Here is a 16,340-nt window from a genome sequence, read left to right on the forward strand (position 1 = left end):
TAAAGGAATATCCTGTTTTCCTGTCTCGAATATATGTTTATTTTTCGTCCTAAAGAAACTAGCTATTATCATAGCGTAGCAGGAATACTTTTCCGTCGTCAGATCTAGTAAATACCGGAAATCTTCTCCGGTCCGCAGTTCGGTTAAAAATTACGATGATTCAATGAAAACAACGACGATTTTTTGTCACTTTTTTGAATTTTTAACTATGAGCGTACTTACGACCCACTAAAATATTTGAACTACATCAGCATTAATGTTCAAGGAATGTCTGGTATAAATATGATCGTGGGTCGTAGGTACGCTCATAGTTTAAAATCCAGAAAAAGTTTTGGAAACTGCCATTTTTCTGCCCTTTTCGCGAATATTGAGGTCTTTACAGCAACAGAGCATGAATAATATCAACGGAAGTTGAAAAATCTATTGATGTTAACAAAAATATAGGTTTTAAACTTTAAGAATAATGTATTATAATTAATGGCAAGTCACTTTTAATTTGAACTAAATTAGGGGGCCGTTCTCTAATGCTTATCGTACCTTGTCCTTTTATGAGTTACCATATACATGTAAATAATGCAATAATTATTATTTAAACTTGTAACGTTGGTAGCCTATATATATATTAAGTGAGAGACAAGCCATGTGTACTGATTAACATACTTTAATATAATGCTCGAGCTAACTAATCAACACAAATACATAAAGCAATAAGACGCGACCTTATCTGCTATATAGATATAGGAAGATGTGGTGTGAGTGCCAATGAGACAACTCTCCATCCAAATAACAATTTTAAAATTAAACCATTATAGGTTAAAGTACGGCCTTCGACACGGAGCCTTGGCTCACACCGAACAACAAGCTATAAAGGGCCCCAAAATTACTAGTGTAAAACCATTCAAACGGGAAAACCAATGTCCATCAACACAACACGTGCGTGAACTCTGAACTCTATAGATATTTATGAATGAATGAAAGTTACAATATTACATCTCTTCTTTTCTCAGATTAAAGTTCTACTTTAATTAATTATATTACTGTCTGTGTAGTCATAAAATCTTTAACTGTCTGTGTAAACAAATTAAGTGATAAGAAGCATAAAATTGTATCAATAGAAAATTAGAACTTTATAGTCTGTGATAAATGTAAATTTTTCGGTACGCGTACTGTAATGTCAATATAATAAGTGGATCGTCTGATCAATCTGATTAGGCTATCATTACGAGTGTGAATAGTAAATTCCACAAAATTGATTTGTATCATAAATTCACAAACATATAAATCAACATCAAACATAACTGATACATCAGAAAGAGCACAGGATTATTATGCCTGTAACACAGCTCTTTAACGCACATAATCATCGAGATGTTTCGATCGGTGTTTGTTTTTCTCGTGATGATCTTCTCAATGGTGTGTTTGGTATGTCATCATCAATGATTTCTTCTATTTCCTCATCCGTCACTATTTTAGATTTCCCAACCTTTTTGAAGTGTGACGAATTGCGAGTGATATCTTTTTGTTGTTCGTTCGTTGCCGTAATCATACTACCGTTTTTATTCTTGATTGTTAAGGTTGAGGATTGTACGGGGTAGATAGTATATCTTTCTTTTCCTGTTTAACTAGTACGGTATCTCCTACTGTAAAATCGGGTACTTTTACTGAATGTTTTTTCTCGAAGTATGTTTTCATTTTAATTTTGTTCTTGTGGTCTTCTTTTCGAACTTTACTGTCGGCTTGGTTATTTATTGAAATGTTCGGCATTTTTGTATTGATCTTCCTTCCAAATAAAAGTTCTGCCGGGGACACGTTAGTTGTTGAGTGTGGTGTTGCTCTATAATTGCGAAGAAATGTGTGTATTTCTTGCTTCCAACTGCGATGTTCCGTTTGAGCTGCACGAATTGCTTTCCCTATAGTTCTCATGAATCTTTCACTTTCCGCGTTAGCGCGAGGCCATAACGGAGTTATTTTGCGGTGCTTAAAACCCATGTTATCTGCAAAATTTCGGAACTCTCCTGAATTAAACGGCGGTCCGTTGTCTGTTTTCAGTTCTTTCGGTATTCCAAAAATTGAGAAAGTTTTGTCTAATAGAGGTATGACAGATTTTGCGGTTAAACTGGTTAAGGTTTCTATTACAGGATACCTTGAGTATTCATCAATTATTACCATAACGTAATATCCATTCGGAAATGGTCCACAAAAGTCCATGCTGAGATTCTCCCATACATTATTCGGTATCTCAGACATTTGTAACGGTTCGAAAACATTTTTCGGGGTTGACGCTAAACATGGTATACATGATTTACATGTTTGTTCTACTAGTTTGTCTATTCCAGGGAAGTATACCTTTTCACGTAATAACTGTTTTGTACGTACTATGCCCTGGTGTCCTTCATGAGCAAGGTCAATTACACGCATCTGTAATTCTTTCCAGTTGAACGGCAAACGATTTAATGGCTTCTAAGGTCAAGACATTGGTCACGTGGTAAAAGGTCAGAGTTTACGATTTTTTGGTAAACGTGCACGCCTCGTGGTTTTTGGACTCGTATTGTCTTATTTGTACTCGTACATTAATAAAAACCAAAGAGTTCAATTCTGGATTGAATAAGCTTCCTTATTTTATATAATTATCATTAAAAAGTGTTGTTAAAATGTTATAAATTCACGAGTGAAGTGAAACTTTTTTTCTGAAAATTTGCGTAGGTCCACGGAAAATCATTTATAATTCCTCAAATGGGTTTGGTAACGTGTTGAGGGGTATAAAATATGAAGTAAAACCATTTTTTGCTTCTAATTATACTATATCAGATCACAAAAACCCCGGATACGCAATTGTGTCAGATTATTCGTTGCGAAGCGGAGATCAAAGGGAGATAACTCGGTACGCGCATCGTAGGATATTGCAAGTTCACAACAGTAAATTCGAGTAAAATTAATGATTGCAGATATATTTCGACGATTTCTTCAGTAAATTTTCAATATTCCATGTTCCTCTACTGTTGTAACATTAAAATAGTCATGGAAAGGTTGAATATGACATTTTTTTCAAGTACTTACAGGTTATTGAACACTTCCAAAGAAGAAAATTCTGAACTTGGACTTACTGTATTTTCTCAAACACCCTTTTGGTAGATAGAAGGATACAAGAGGGGTTTATCAGTTGTCAGTAGAACCTGTTTTACAATAGAATTGAACTTTTCATTGCATGAAAGCAAACTGAATATGGAAACCAAGGAAATATAGTCTTTAAAATTGTGAACATTTATACTTTTGAATGAAAATAATATGAATTTGCAGTGGACAGAAGTACATGTACAATGCTTGTTTTATTGTACCTGCTTTAAGATACAGTGGTGGATCCCAGATGTTCTGGTGACCTTCTCTTTTTATGGAAGATTAATGCATTTGAATTCAGGGATCATATAATTAACTCTCCTTTTTATCCTTGGTTGAGAATACCACCACTTATGTTTAAAATTGTCTGGATTCACCCTGAGATAAGAACCTTTATAAGATGTACAAGTTATGTTGCTTGCCTTAATCAAGAGAAAATATCTGAACCCAAAGAACCAGAAAGGGATTTAGAACATAATAATCAACACAAAGATAACTAAGCAAAAGCTGTATTGCAACCTGATATCATGCAGTTCTCACCATAATTCCTATTATATGTATTATTTCAAATTTTGCTTTATTTTTCTATTTTTTTATATATTTGAATTCAAAAGTCCTGTAACCGACTGTTGAGTGCATTCAATTAAATTATTGATTGAATAATAAGCTATAAAGCTGACCAGTAAATAAAGTTTGAAAATGCTTTGTTGAAATACAATAGTGGTATTATATCATAAAATATACTGAATCAACTTCAAATTTAATCCAAATTCATACCTACCTGCTCTAAAATGCATAATCAATTGAAAAATAAAAACCTGAGAATACTACAATGTATAAAATAGAGATTGCATGGACACTTCCCATGTTATAGTAGTCATAGACAAAAAAAAACTGACTTAAATAAAGTATGTTCATGTTTTTATTTGTTAAAAGGACAACAATAAGATATTTATTATTCTGATATCAGAAATAATCTCATAGTATCAAATAAGAATGTCAGTTCTTTTAATTGAGATAATCAATTTAATCACATTATTTACTTTTATAAAAAAGATTAGAACAGTAGTTTGAATTATTTCATATTAAGGTATGGTGGGGAAAATGAACATTTATAAAACACTATTGCTGAAAATTGCATTTAGGTCTTTAGAAAGAAACTTGCTTTTCCAGTATGAGGATAAATGAGCTCAAATCAAATAATATGGTTCTCTAAATTTGCACAATTTTATTTAAACTTCAGTTTATATTTAATCGAAATTATGTTGCTGGTTCTGAACATGTTTCAAAAAAACAAAAAAATGCAAAAATTCTTCTTGTAAATGTTACCAAATATCCTTGTAAGACATAAATTTAGACCAACAGCTAAAAGCTTTAAAGTGCCAACAAAAATAATCTAAAAATTTTGTTTTGGGGCATTTTGTTAGTTGAAACAGAGGTTATATAGCATTGAAAATTAAAAGTTTTAGAATGCCTTTTGATCAAATTTGCATGTATTTTTCAACACAGGGCATTTTCAATTTTATTTTTCAACATAAACTTATCAAAAAAACCAATTTTATTAAAATGTGGAATCTTTCTTGATTGCAAAAATATATTTACTTTTAATAAAAATTCAAATGACTTAAATAGACATAATGATTGATGGAAAATAAACTAATAAACAATGGTTTGTTATAATTAAAAGTTTATGAATTTTAAAACTGTTTCAAGCCAATTCCTGATTAAAAAAAAGTGAACTAATCTAAATTGTTGATTAATTACAGATGATTATTGGAAATTTATCAAGTAAATTATAGGCCATACTTGAATACCTTTTATATATTCATATTCCTATTCATATTTCATTTTTTAAAGATCTTGTTAATCCATTAATCATTTATCTTTCAGATATAATTTACAGAATTACTTTATGTAATGTAGATCAAAAGTAACTGGCAATTAATAAATCTATCATCCTTATAAATATCAAACAAATAATACACACATTTGTGTAATCAATTATGAGGTCAAATACTTGTGTATTAAGAATTAAATGCATATTGGAATGATCTGTATAGTTATGTAAGACTGAGGTTGATAGGTAATGTGGTCAATTTGATTGGCATCTTAGGAGGTGGGGCATTGTAATTAAAGGTCCACCTGGTCTCTGATTGTTTAGTGAAAATGACAGTTGTCAATCATACTAGTTGAATCAATACCCACTTACCTAATCAAAATGTTTTTAAAAAAAGCTTGCACATCAACACACCTTAATGACATACATTCTTAAATGAACTGCTCCAATAATATACCCAGTTTTTTTCAGTTTATTTGTGTATTATGTGCACATACATGAGAACTATAGGGAACTATATTTTAGTGTGAATACATTTAGTAACAGTAGCTAACCTGTCCTGTTGTTAGGGAGGGTGGTGCCTAAGTAAAGATTTAGAACAAGTTCTAATCTTTCCAAAAAAACTCATGATATTATCTGTATTTACAATCATGGACTATATAAAAGCTTGTCAACATCTCACTTACTTCAAATGTTTTTAAAATTAACCTGCTAGTACTAAAATAAAGAGATGTGGTATAAGATAAGATAAGATATTTTATTCTAATTAAAAAAGGCCATGAAGAGCAAAGTAATGTGTTACAATGATTTATATAATTGACACAATAATGTTGATATAAATCAGATAAACATGAATATAACCAACTCCATTCTTAGATTTTAAACCACAGCCAGACCAGGGCCACACATATATTAGAAAAAAAGGGTATAACAATTATATCTTCTGTTATCATGATTATTAAACAGGCAAATATTCTCAAAGTCTTAATTAAATCAATATCTGTACTGTATTTATAGTTTTCTGAGTGCAAAACATTTATTTTAAATTGCAACATTTTTCAATACTTCTAGATTTTCTTGAATAAAATGCCAATTAAATTTTGCACTTGTGCTAAACATTTCAAATTTTTTACAACTTATTATTCTATCATTAAATTCTTTTCTTTAAAAGTTATAAAGGTGAAACTGACATTTAAATATGGTGTATAATTGCCAATAAGATAACAGTCAAGAAACTTATCACCAGAGTCCAAGTGCCTGTTAGCAGTGACAGTTAAATTACAAGTCACTTTACATACATCAACAATGAATAAATTCCATTGTTTTCAGGCAAATGAGGAAAATAAGAGTACCAATAGCTTTTGTCTTGCTACATGTACAAGAGAATATAATAGAAATGATAATATAAATAAGGAAATATCAGAGACAAAAAAGACAGGACTTAGCCATTGGACTATATGTAAAGTATTCCCTTACTAATCCTTGGAGGAGCTGCTGTATACTTTATAGAAAAATATATGATGAGGATTTGGCCCCATCAATCAGGATTTTAGACATTTAATACAGAATAATGTCAATTGCAATCTGTTCTATTTGTTCCAATGTATAATGAGTATAATATTTTATACCTAGGGTGGGAATTAAATGTCTTAAATCCATGCATGATTATTTACTCTATTGTTCTTTGTGTACATAAAATGTACATGTATATGAAATATATCAAATGCAAAAAAAATGCTGTAATGTAAATATGGTAATTTGTAAACATCATATTACACCCTCACTATTTAAAGACCTAGTAAAGGAAGTCCCTGCACCTCGCTAGACCTGTTTCTTAGACAAGATGTATTATATAACTCTTGAAAGTATAACACGATAAAGGTTATTGCTAAGTATATAGTAACATCGACGTGCAATTCAGGTAAAGCAAACGGTCAAACATAAACAATCTACCACGTGTTAGTCGGCTGTACTTGAATTCAAAACGACCCATCAGGCCTTATTTACACGAATTTTTGCTAAAGCAGACAGTTAAAGATGTCTGTTTACCTTATGAGGTCTGTAAAGAATGGATTTGGTGGTATGACTTGTGTATGCATGGAAATATAATGAAGAAAACATTGATTTTTACCGTAACTTTTGAATACACAACATTCCCAAGGTATCCCCACAAAACACATGGCTACTTTGTAACGATGGCTGGTAACGTATAGCCACTTTCTAACGGCAAATCTAATTGGATGATCTCCAAAGATCAATAATAAAATTGCTAATAAATGATTGGATACGAAATTGTGTCAGATTATAAATAGAGGAAAAAATGTAAACATTGAAATCCGCCATTTTGACGTAGGAAACAAACTAATTTTCAATCTTCGATTAAAGGACATTGCGCACATTGCCAGCGTATCATGCATAACCAGTCATCTGCAAATATATCTTTCAATATGTTTTTTACACCTACTTTTCTATGTTTTAGTTAATTTAATGTTTTAATTTACTACAGAACGGGACATCGTTCTCAAAGATGCCGTAGAAAAAAATGTAGGTGGCGCTGTTTGTGGGCGTAAACCTTTTACATACGGGTCCTTTTTCTGTCGACAAATTGACCTTTAACTGTCAGATTCAGGCGTTTGCCTTCCAACTGTTTCGGAATGACAATTCTATTATCATGCAGTATGTATGGCACGCCTGAACCACTTTTATTAATTAATCTTAGATTATCTCAGATAAATTAGGTTTATCTGAGATAATCCCGGTTTATCTCAGATAAACTAAGATTATCTCAGCTTAATTCAAATTCGAAAAAATCCTAGTTTATCTCAGATAATACAGAAAATTCATTATCTGGAGAAAATCCCGGTTTATTTTAAAATATTAAGAAAATCTAGGTTTATTTGACTGATTTTCATATAATCCTAATTTATCTCCAGATAATTAATTATCTGAATTTCAGATAATTCATTATCTCATTTTCCAGATAATCTAGGTTTATTTCGGATTCTAAATATACCAAAGGACGATATAACAAGTGTTTTAATTGGACGGCAATTTTTCGACGTTTTACTTTCGTTTTGAAACCGACAACACTGTTTATGATTGTACGATAGAAAAGGTAAGAATCATTTTTTTATTTAATAAAAGATGTAACAATTTCATCAATGAATTATTATATGGATTAACAGATATTTCAGGTGACAAGTCCTTGTCAAAACAGTTGAAAATTGATTAATGAAATGATTGCATATTCTATTATTCAATTTCAAACAAACAAAAAACCCAACCACACAGTTAATATTAATAATAATGTGTGTACCTATGCACCTGTCATTAACTAAAGTCATTTATTGTAAAGGGTATTGTAAAGGGTCCTCTGCCGACTTGATAATATTGTCATTAAGGATACTAATTAGCAATTATAGCACCTTTGAACGTCCTCTTCCATTGTTTTTAATTGACACTGGTTATTTTGAGTAAAAAGGCCAATAAACAAGTCATTACAGGGGTATGGCTTCATTACCTATATAAAATCCCTGTTATTCCAAATAATCATTAAACAGAAAAAAGCAAGATGAATAGTGGTGAGTTTTTAAAATTTCTTTACCATTTTCAAGAATGTGTATATAGATTTCTTGTTAAAATTTATTTAACACTATATTTTTATAGTCTGATTCAAGTACGGGAATGCTTTCTGTTTTAACTGTTTTCTTGGAGATACTTTAAGTTAACTCATGTTTAAAACTGTATTATTAAAATCAAAAGATCAGTTTGATGTAGAAAATGATATATTTTATAGACTTAATATTAAAACATGTTTACCAGTCAATGGTTGTATGCTCTATGGTTGGGTTGTTGCTGCTTTGACACATTTCCCATTTTCAATTATAACTTTAAAACAATGCCAGGAGGTCTAACTTTGAAAGCAGTTTTAGGTTATTATGGTCAGGACATTTATATAAATTATATATAATTCCTTGCCTTTGCAAAAAACTCATGATTTAAAATTTTGGTCCAAGGTCTTGACTCTGAGCACTCACCTCACTTGCAGTAAAGAAGAATGTGTACCTAATATTATTATTCTGTTCGGCTAATAACCAAGAATTATGGATTTCTTTCTCATAGAATCTAATATGAATTTCTCTTGTTCATATTCATGAGGAAAAGCCTGTTTAAATCATTCCCAGTCTCTTATTTTAGTCACATACCCTCCTTCCTTTCTTTAAGAATTAATGCACCTTTTAAGCAAACAAAAACTTTTATTATAGATTACATAAGTATATATCTTTATTTCTGAAACATAAGCACAATGCTACATTTACAAATTTATAAACATATTTATAACCATTTATTCAACTTGATATATCAAACACTGATTTAACAAATGTAAACCAACCTTTATCTTGTAGTAATATATATATATTCGATAAAATGGTAAACAGACTGAATTATGTCATAGGACAAAAAGTAACAGGACAAGAAGGCACAAATAATTTATTGACAATTGTTTGCACAAATAAGAGAAAGATCTTTAAATATTTTCATTTTATAACATATTCATTTTTATCTTAAGCTTTGATAAATGAACATTTATTAAATTTAAATCATGCAAAGGTTATATTTCTTAGCACCATGAAGCCATTCAAGTACCAAGCTACATTGACATTTTGTTTTCATAACAATTTTTCAATCATTATTGATATTTATTGAAAAAAAATTAAATACAAAGTTGCTTTATATATATAATAGTTCAAGAAAACAGTAAAGTTATATTTCCATAATTATTTTTTTCTTGTCCAAAGGAAGATAATCTAAAAACTGAATTGTGGCTTTTGTCCTGTGACTTTCTGTCAGTCCTATTTTCTAAATAAAATAACAGGGAGTTGAATTTCATTTCTGGTAACAACTTTACCAAAAATTAATATATTTTATTTGATGAAATATACAACGTGTATTTTAACCAAGTTCCACATATCTATATATGTTAGCGGCAATAAGTGAAATTAGACATTAAGCTTAAATCCTAGGCAATAAGCTAACGCCTAGGCAGTAAGTCTAATGCCTAAATGATGTTAGGCATTAGTCTTAAATCCTAAAAAATATGTGCAGGCATTAAGCTTAATGCCTAAAATATAAATGCGAGTAAATAAAAGACATTTATTCATTTAAATGAACGAAAAAATATGTGTTTCACCATAGCATTATGAGAACTGGGGCCTGTTTATCAAAACTGTCCTAAAATCAGTCCCATAATATACTCTGAGAATAGAATTTATAATAAAGTTACAAAAAAAAGTAGGACCTACCGACGACATGTCTCAGCATGCACATTGGATCTATCTTAGGATTATCTTAACTTGGATGTCATAACCGCTGTCAATTGTATTGGCGCGAAAGAAAAATACGAAATGAAAAAAATGAATTAATGTATGAAGTGTCACGGTTTCATACTTGTACTCAAAAGTTCAAAGTCAAATCTCGTGCATTTTTCATATAAATTGTGAGTACTTCAACAATTTTATTTTATTACTGCAAATAACATCAAATAACATACGTGTTAATATGAGCAGAGATCTCCACAAGAGAACGGAAATAAAATCACTAATAAAATATGTTTTTTGAATTAAAACGAATCAAATAATAAATTAAAAAATATGAAAACTTGATAGAAATTTGTGATAAAAAAATTTATTTATCCAATACAAAAATTTGAAATCTGTGTGAACAAAATATCTTATCTTAATTTTGTCTAATTTTTGCCAGCTCAAAACAGCTTGACTTTATTTTCCAATAAATATTTAAATTATTTTATAAAATCTCCCCCTTTTTGAATTAAATACAATAACTTTTTTAAAATCGATTTAATATTTTGTTATACCACAAAAACATGAAAAAAGTATGAGTTAATTCTGTTTTTAAACATTTTAATTGCTAAAATTAATTAATAAATTACTAAACATGCTTAATTTGAAGATCTGTCTAATGGATTTTTTACACATGTAATACAAGAAACTTTTATATCAAGTATAAATCACCTAATATGAATAAATTTCAGAGTTCACTTATTGCCTAAAATAATTTTCAGCAATAGGATGAATAATCATCATCAGAATTCAGGCAATAAGCTTAAGCTTGCAAATCTGTAGAATAGATCCAATATCCAATATTTGAATTATGAAATATTGTACACACTAGCTTTAGCCCCTGTTGCTTTTTATGCTCTTGGCTTTTTTCACTCTTTGGAACTATGTACATTGTACCAATATTATTTTTTTTATCAATCTTTACATTTAGATAAAACTACTTGTTTAAAATTGGACAATTATACAAGTGTCTCAGCTATGACATGTATGAGGTTAGTTTAACCTGTTTTATTGTACAGATTTCAAGATTGTAATATTGTTATAGTTTATTCAAAGTACATGAAGTAGACTGAAATTATTAATTTTACTTCAAAATGTTATTAAGATATTCGACATTAGGTAACTTCCTATTATTTGGTATATGGGGATGTGCCAAAAATAGGGCTCATAATTTTGCGAGATTTTATATAAGAATGACCCTCCTTTTTAATGACATCCTATATTAAAATGCATTTACGCTTGATAACTGTATATTGATTTGGAGTATGATCTACACACCAATCCAACAATCATTGCGTATATATAACGATAAAAGTTATGCACCAAAAGAAAAATTAGTTTTATGGTTCAATAAAATCAAAATAAATTATTGCCATTCATTATAGATAAATTTCTATCAAAAATAAGGCTAAAATTTATTTATATTAACAATAACAACGTACACACATGTTGGCGTATGAATACACAACGTCAGAGTGAGCAAAAATCTAAGTACATGTTTAGATTCAGCATATCAAAGAGGCCCAAGAATTCAATTTTTGTTAAAATCAAACTTAGTTTAATTTTGGACCCTTTGGACTTTAATGTAGACAAATTTTAAAACGGGACCAAAAATTAAGAATCTACATACACAGTAAGATTTGGCATATCAAAGAACCCCAATTATTCAATTTTTGATGAAATCAAACAAAGTTTAATTTGGACCCCGATTTGGGCCAACTTGAAAACTGGGCCAATAATAAAAAATCTAAGTACATTTTTAGATTCAGCATATCAAAGAACCCCAGGGATTCAATTTTTGTTAAAATCAGACTTAGTTTAATTTTGGACCCTTTGGACCTTAATGTAGACCAATTTAAAAACGGGACCAAAAATTAAGAATCTACATACACAGTTAGATTCGATATATCAAAGAACCCCAATTATTCAATTTTTGATGAAATCAAACAAAGTTTAATTTTGGACCCTTTGGGCCCTTTATTCCGAAACTGTTGGGACCAAAACTCCCAAAATCAAAATACCAACCTTTCTTTTATGGTCATAAACTTTATGTTTAAATTTCATAGATTTCATTTCTATTTATAAATACTAAAGTTATGGTGCGAAAACCAAGAAAAATGCTTATTTGGGTCCCTTTTTGGCCCCTAATTCCTAAACTGTTGGAACCAAACCTCCCAAAATCAATCCCAAACTTTCTTTTGTGGTCATAAACCTTGTGTCAACATTTCATAGATTTCTATTAACTTTAACTAAAGTTATAGTGCATAGCCTTGATAACTAATTTTTAATTTAATTAATACATTTTTTATTTACCATGCAAAATCAATGAAACAAGGCTATTAATTAATGGATAAAATTAGCTGTGATAACAAGACTCCGCTATTTAAGGAATGTAACTTATTATATAAAACCCTTGGGAATTAATGCGAATCTTGGTCAGAACATCAGTACATGCTCTGGTCATTATTTCTTACAATAAATTAAAATACACTGTAATTAAGCATGATGTATATCTGAGCAACTGCTTTGAACTGATAACACCCTTAAGTTATTACAGGCATATTTTTTTCTGTAATAACAATTTTTACATATATAGGTGTACCATGCAAAATTGGTAAACAATGAACTGTTATATCTTTCAACAGTAAAGTAAACATATAGACAAAAGTAATATCAATGGAACTTTTATCCATTTTAGCTAAACTAATCATGTATATTGTCCCTTTGAAACATGTATTAAAACATTATACATGTACTCCAGTCAAACTAAGATTTAACCTCAAACTAATTGCATCAGAAAATATTTAGTTCTTATCTGTAGCATTTTTTGCCCTTTATATACACAGAAAAAAGTCCGATAAAATCTAACTTGAGGAAAACTCAAAATCAGCATTTTTAATTTCCTATGGAAATCAATATTGGAAGGGGAGATAAATCTAGCAAAAATGAGTTTTTTTGGTCAATTTTGGGTTGTATTTCTTGAAATTTAAGTGTAGTATGATACTTTGATGGGGTTATAAGTTTGTATTTGACTAAATTATATAATCTTCTGCTCATGAAATGTACAAAACCAAAGTGTTATGGGTTATATTATATTATGTAGATATTATCAATATATACAATGTATCCGGTTATGCAAAAATCCATTACTATAGCCAGAGACATATAATATATGTCTCTGCTATAGCTTGTATAAGAACAAAGGGCATTCAATAGTGTTAACTGCTAAAGCATTATGTATACCAACAAAACTTGTGAACATGATCAAGACATTGTATCAGGATTGCATTCAATAAGGTAGAATCTACATAGATTTCATGACTATTGAATGTGTAGGTTGCCTAGCTGCTAAATAGATATTGATAGCAGCAAGGCTGGCTACTTTTTCAGAAGACAAAAATCTAATGAGCACTATATGGCTGCTACAATATTGAATAAGCCTGATTTTTGAAACAACAGGTGACAAAGTTTTTAGTAAGAGAAGCAAGCATTGTAATATTTATTATAAAACGAAAACAGTAGAAATTTATCACCATGTGAAATTTAACATGAAGCTGTTTCTAAGGTGCAGTATCTGAAGTATGTCATGTATGTATGTATACGTGATTTATACTTGTTGTAAATTATCAAACTATAATAATACTGAATATTCATTGTATGTATGAATGTACTGGAGATGCCGCCAATTTAGACACACCCCCTGATTGTCTGCAAGGGTACAGCAGATCCATGTACACTCCCTAAGGATTAATGGAGATACGCCTTTACAATATTATCCCACAACCAGAACAATCCCCACCCAACACCACCCAAGGGAGCGTGTAGGACACCGGGAAGTCTGTTATTATGGTGGAGGAAGCCCTGGTACTTGGACAGAACCACGGGGTCACTCAGTGGAAACAGACAAACCAGAGAGATATCAGAAGATTGATTTCCAGGTCAGAGAAGGGGACAACTTTGACCATCCGAGCCCCCAAAGTACCCATTCTAGTTTAAACTCCAGTCTAGGTTCCAGAGATGTGTGAGAGGTTGAAAATTACCCTTCTGATGTTCTGGTATTTTTAGCGCCTTGAGTGAGAATCGAACTCGAGACCTTCAGCACTGTAGCCATCGGTCATAACCACTAGACCACGAAATCAAATAACTTAAAGGGGTCTCAGTGGGGTTCTGATCCAGGTCATTGTTTCGTTGGATTCCCGTATCCACCTTTTCACTAAAAAATCACTATTGGGTAAGCAATTCTCCATTTTTTGGAATTTCCCATGTCCCGCTAGTCCGGCTTCATAACCAGATTTCACGGCACAACAATTTAATTTTTACGCTTACAAAAAATCGGAAATCCCGCATCATGCTAGACCCCACTTTAAACACTGAAGCCACTGTGGCACTGACAAATTATCTAAACAATTATTTAACCGACTTACCTCATCTACTTGTCTATGTGCAGCTTCAGGTTCCAATGTGTTGGCAGAATATTGTCTTTTAATACCTCTTAAAGTGTTACTGATACGATCTAAGACACTGCTTACAGTAGGTTGATGAGATCTTTGGAGACGATTCATGGCGACTACAACATGTTTTGGTTTTTTTAAAAATGGCGCTTGTTTACCGATGTGTCGTGTCTTTCTATTGGTCGAATTATTGATTCGGAGTCTCTCTTTTTCCCCCAGATAATCGTTTTTCTCAGTGTTTTCAGATAATCCCGGATTATCTCCAGATAATTATTTATCTAATATTTGGAGAAAAATATTGAATTATCTCAAAAATGCATTAAGCTCAGATAATCCCTGTTTATCTTAAAATTGTGAGAAAAACCGGGATTATTTGAAAAAAATCGAGATAATCCCGGTTTATCTGAGCTTAATGAAAAAAAGTGAGATAAACCGGGATTATCTCAGATAAACCTAATTTATCTGAGATAATCTTAGATTATCTATTAAAGTGGTTCAGGCGTGCCATAAGTATGATCTCCATATCATTAACGGGAACGATTGTTAATTCGTATCTTAATCTTGAGAATGTATCTAGCGTATTAATCTCATACTTGTCCCACCTGTTTGATTTTAATGCAGTAATTACGGTTTGCAGATCTTTATCTTTTTGTGTACTTTCAGCTATCTCATTAAGGGTCATTGCCTTCGGCACAGCGTTGTCAGTTAAATATCGGACATATTCTTCAGCTAATTGAGAATGTTTACATGCGATTGATGTATTCGGTGTCGGATGTCTTGATAAATAATCAGCTGCGTTCACCTTTCCTGGTTTATACTGTACTTTGAAATTATATCCCTGTAATCTTAATCTCCATCTTTCAATGCGTGCTGGTGTTTTTGCCTTTGGACTGTTGAGTATAGTTTCAAGCGGTTGGTGATCGGATACCAATGTAAATGATTGTCCGTACAAATAAAGGTGAAAATGTTCAATTGCCCATACAATTGCTAATGCTTCCTTTTCTGTTTGCGAATAGCGTGTTTCAACGTCTGTCAATGATCGGCTTGCGTATGCGATAATTTTTCCATTTTGTGTTAACAATCCAGCTAATCCAACGGGACTTGCATCTACTATCAACATTGTTTCTTTGTAAGGGTCAAAGTATGACATCACACGGTCAGCAACAAGTTCATTCTTTAGCTTGTCAAATGATTCCTGTTGTTCAGATGTCCATTCCCACTTGGAATTCTGCTTTGTTAATCTGCGGAGCGGTTCAGTAATAGTTGAGTAATTTGGAATGAAACGTCCTACATAATTGGTCATTGCTAAGAAACTACGAATTTCACTTACGTCTTTCGGTATTGTCGTGTTCTTGATAGCGCTTATTTTTCTTGGATCGGCTGATATGCCATCTGCACTGAAAATATGACCATAGAATTCAAGTTTGTTCTTATTAAATTCACATTTTGCCTTATTCAATGTCAAGTTCTTCTCTTTAAGTCGTGCAAATAATTTTTCCAATCGTTTATCATGTTCGTCCTGGTTCCTTCCAAATACGATAATATCATCGGATATATTTCGGACTCCATCTAATCCTT

The 16,340-nt window shown here is 31.2% G+C and overlaps 1 protein-coding gene across 1 annotated transcript; it reads right to left on the reverse strand.

Annotated features, from left to right (window-relative positions):
* Positions 1-1,569: 1,569 nt before the first annotated feature.
* On the reverse strand, positions 1,570-2,418 carry LOC134727935 (uncharacterized protein K02A2.6-like). The gene has a single exon (XM_063592331.1). The coding sequence runs from the start codon at positions 2,416-2,418 to the stop codon at positions 1,570-1,572; it is 849 nt and encodes a 282-aa protein (XP_063448401.1).
* Positions 2,419-16,340: the final 13,922 nt, after the last annotated feature.

The sequence above is a fragment of the Mytilus trossulus genome, chromosome 8 (genome assembly GCF_036588685.1).
Source record: "Mytilus trossulus isolate FHL-02 chromosome 8, PNRI_Mtr1.1.1.hap1, whole genome shotgun sequence".
In the NCBI taxonomy this organism is placed as follows: domain Eukaryota; kingdom Metazoa; phylum Mollusca; class Bivalvia; order Mytilida; family Mytilidae; genus Mytilus; species Mytilus trossulus.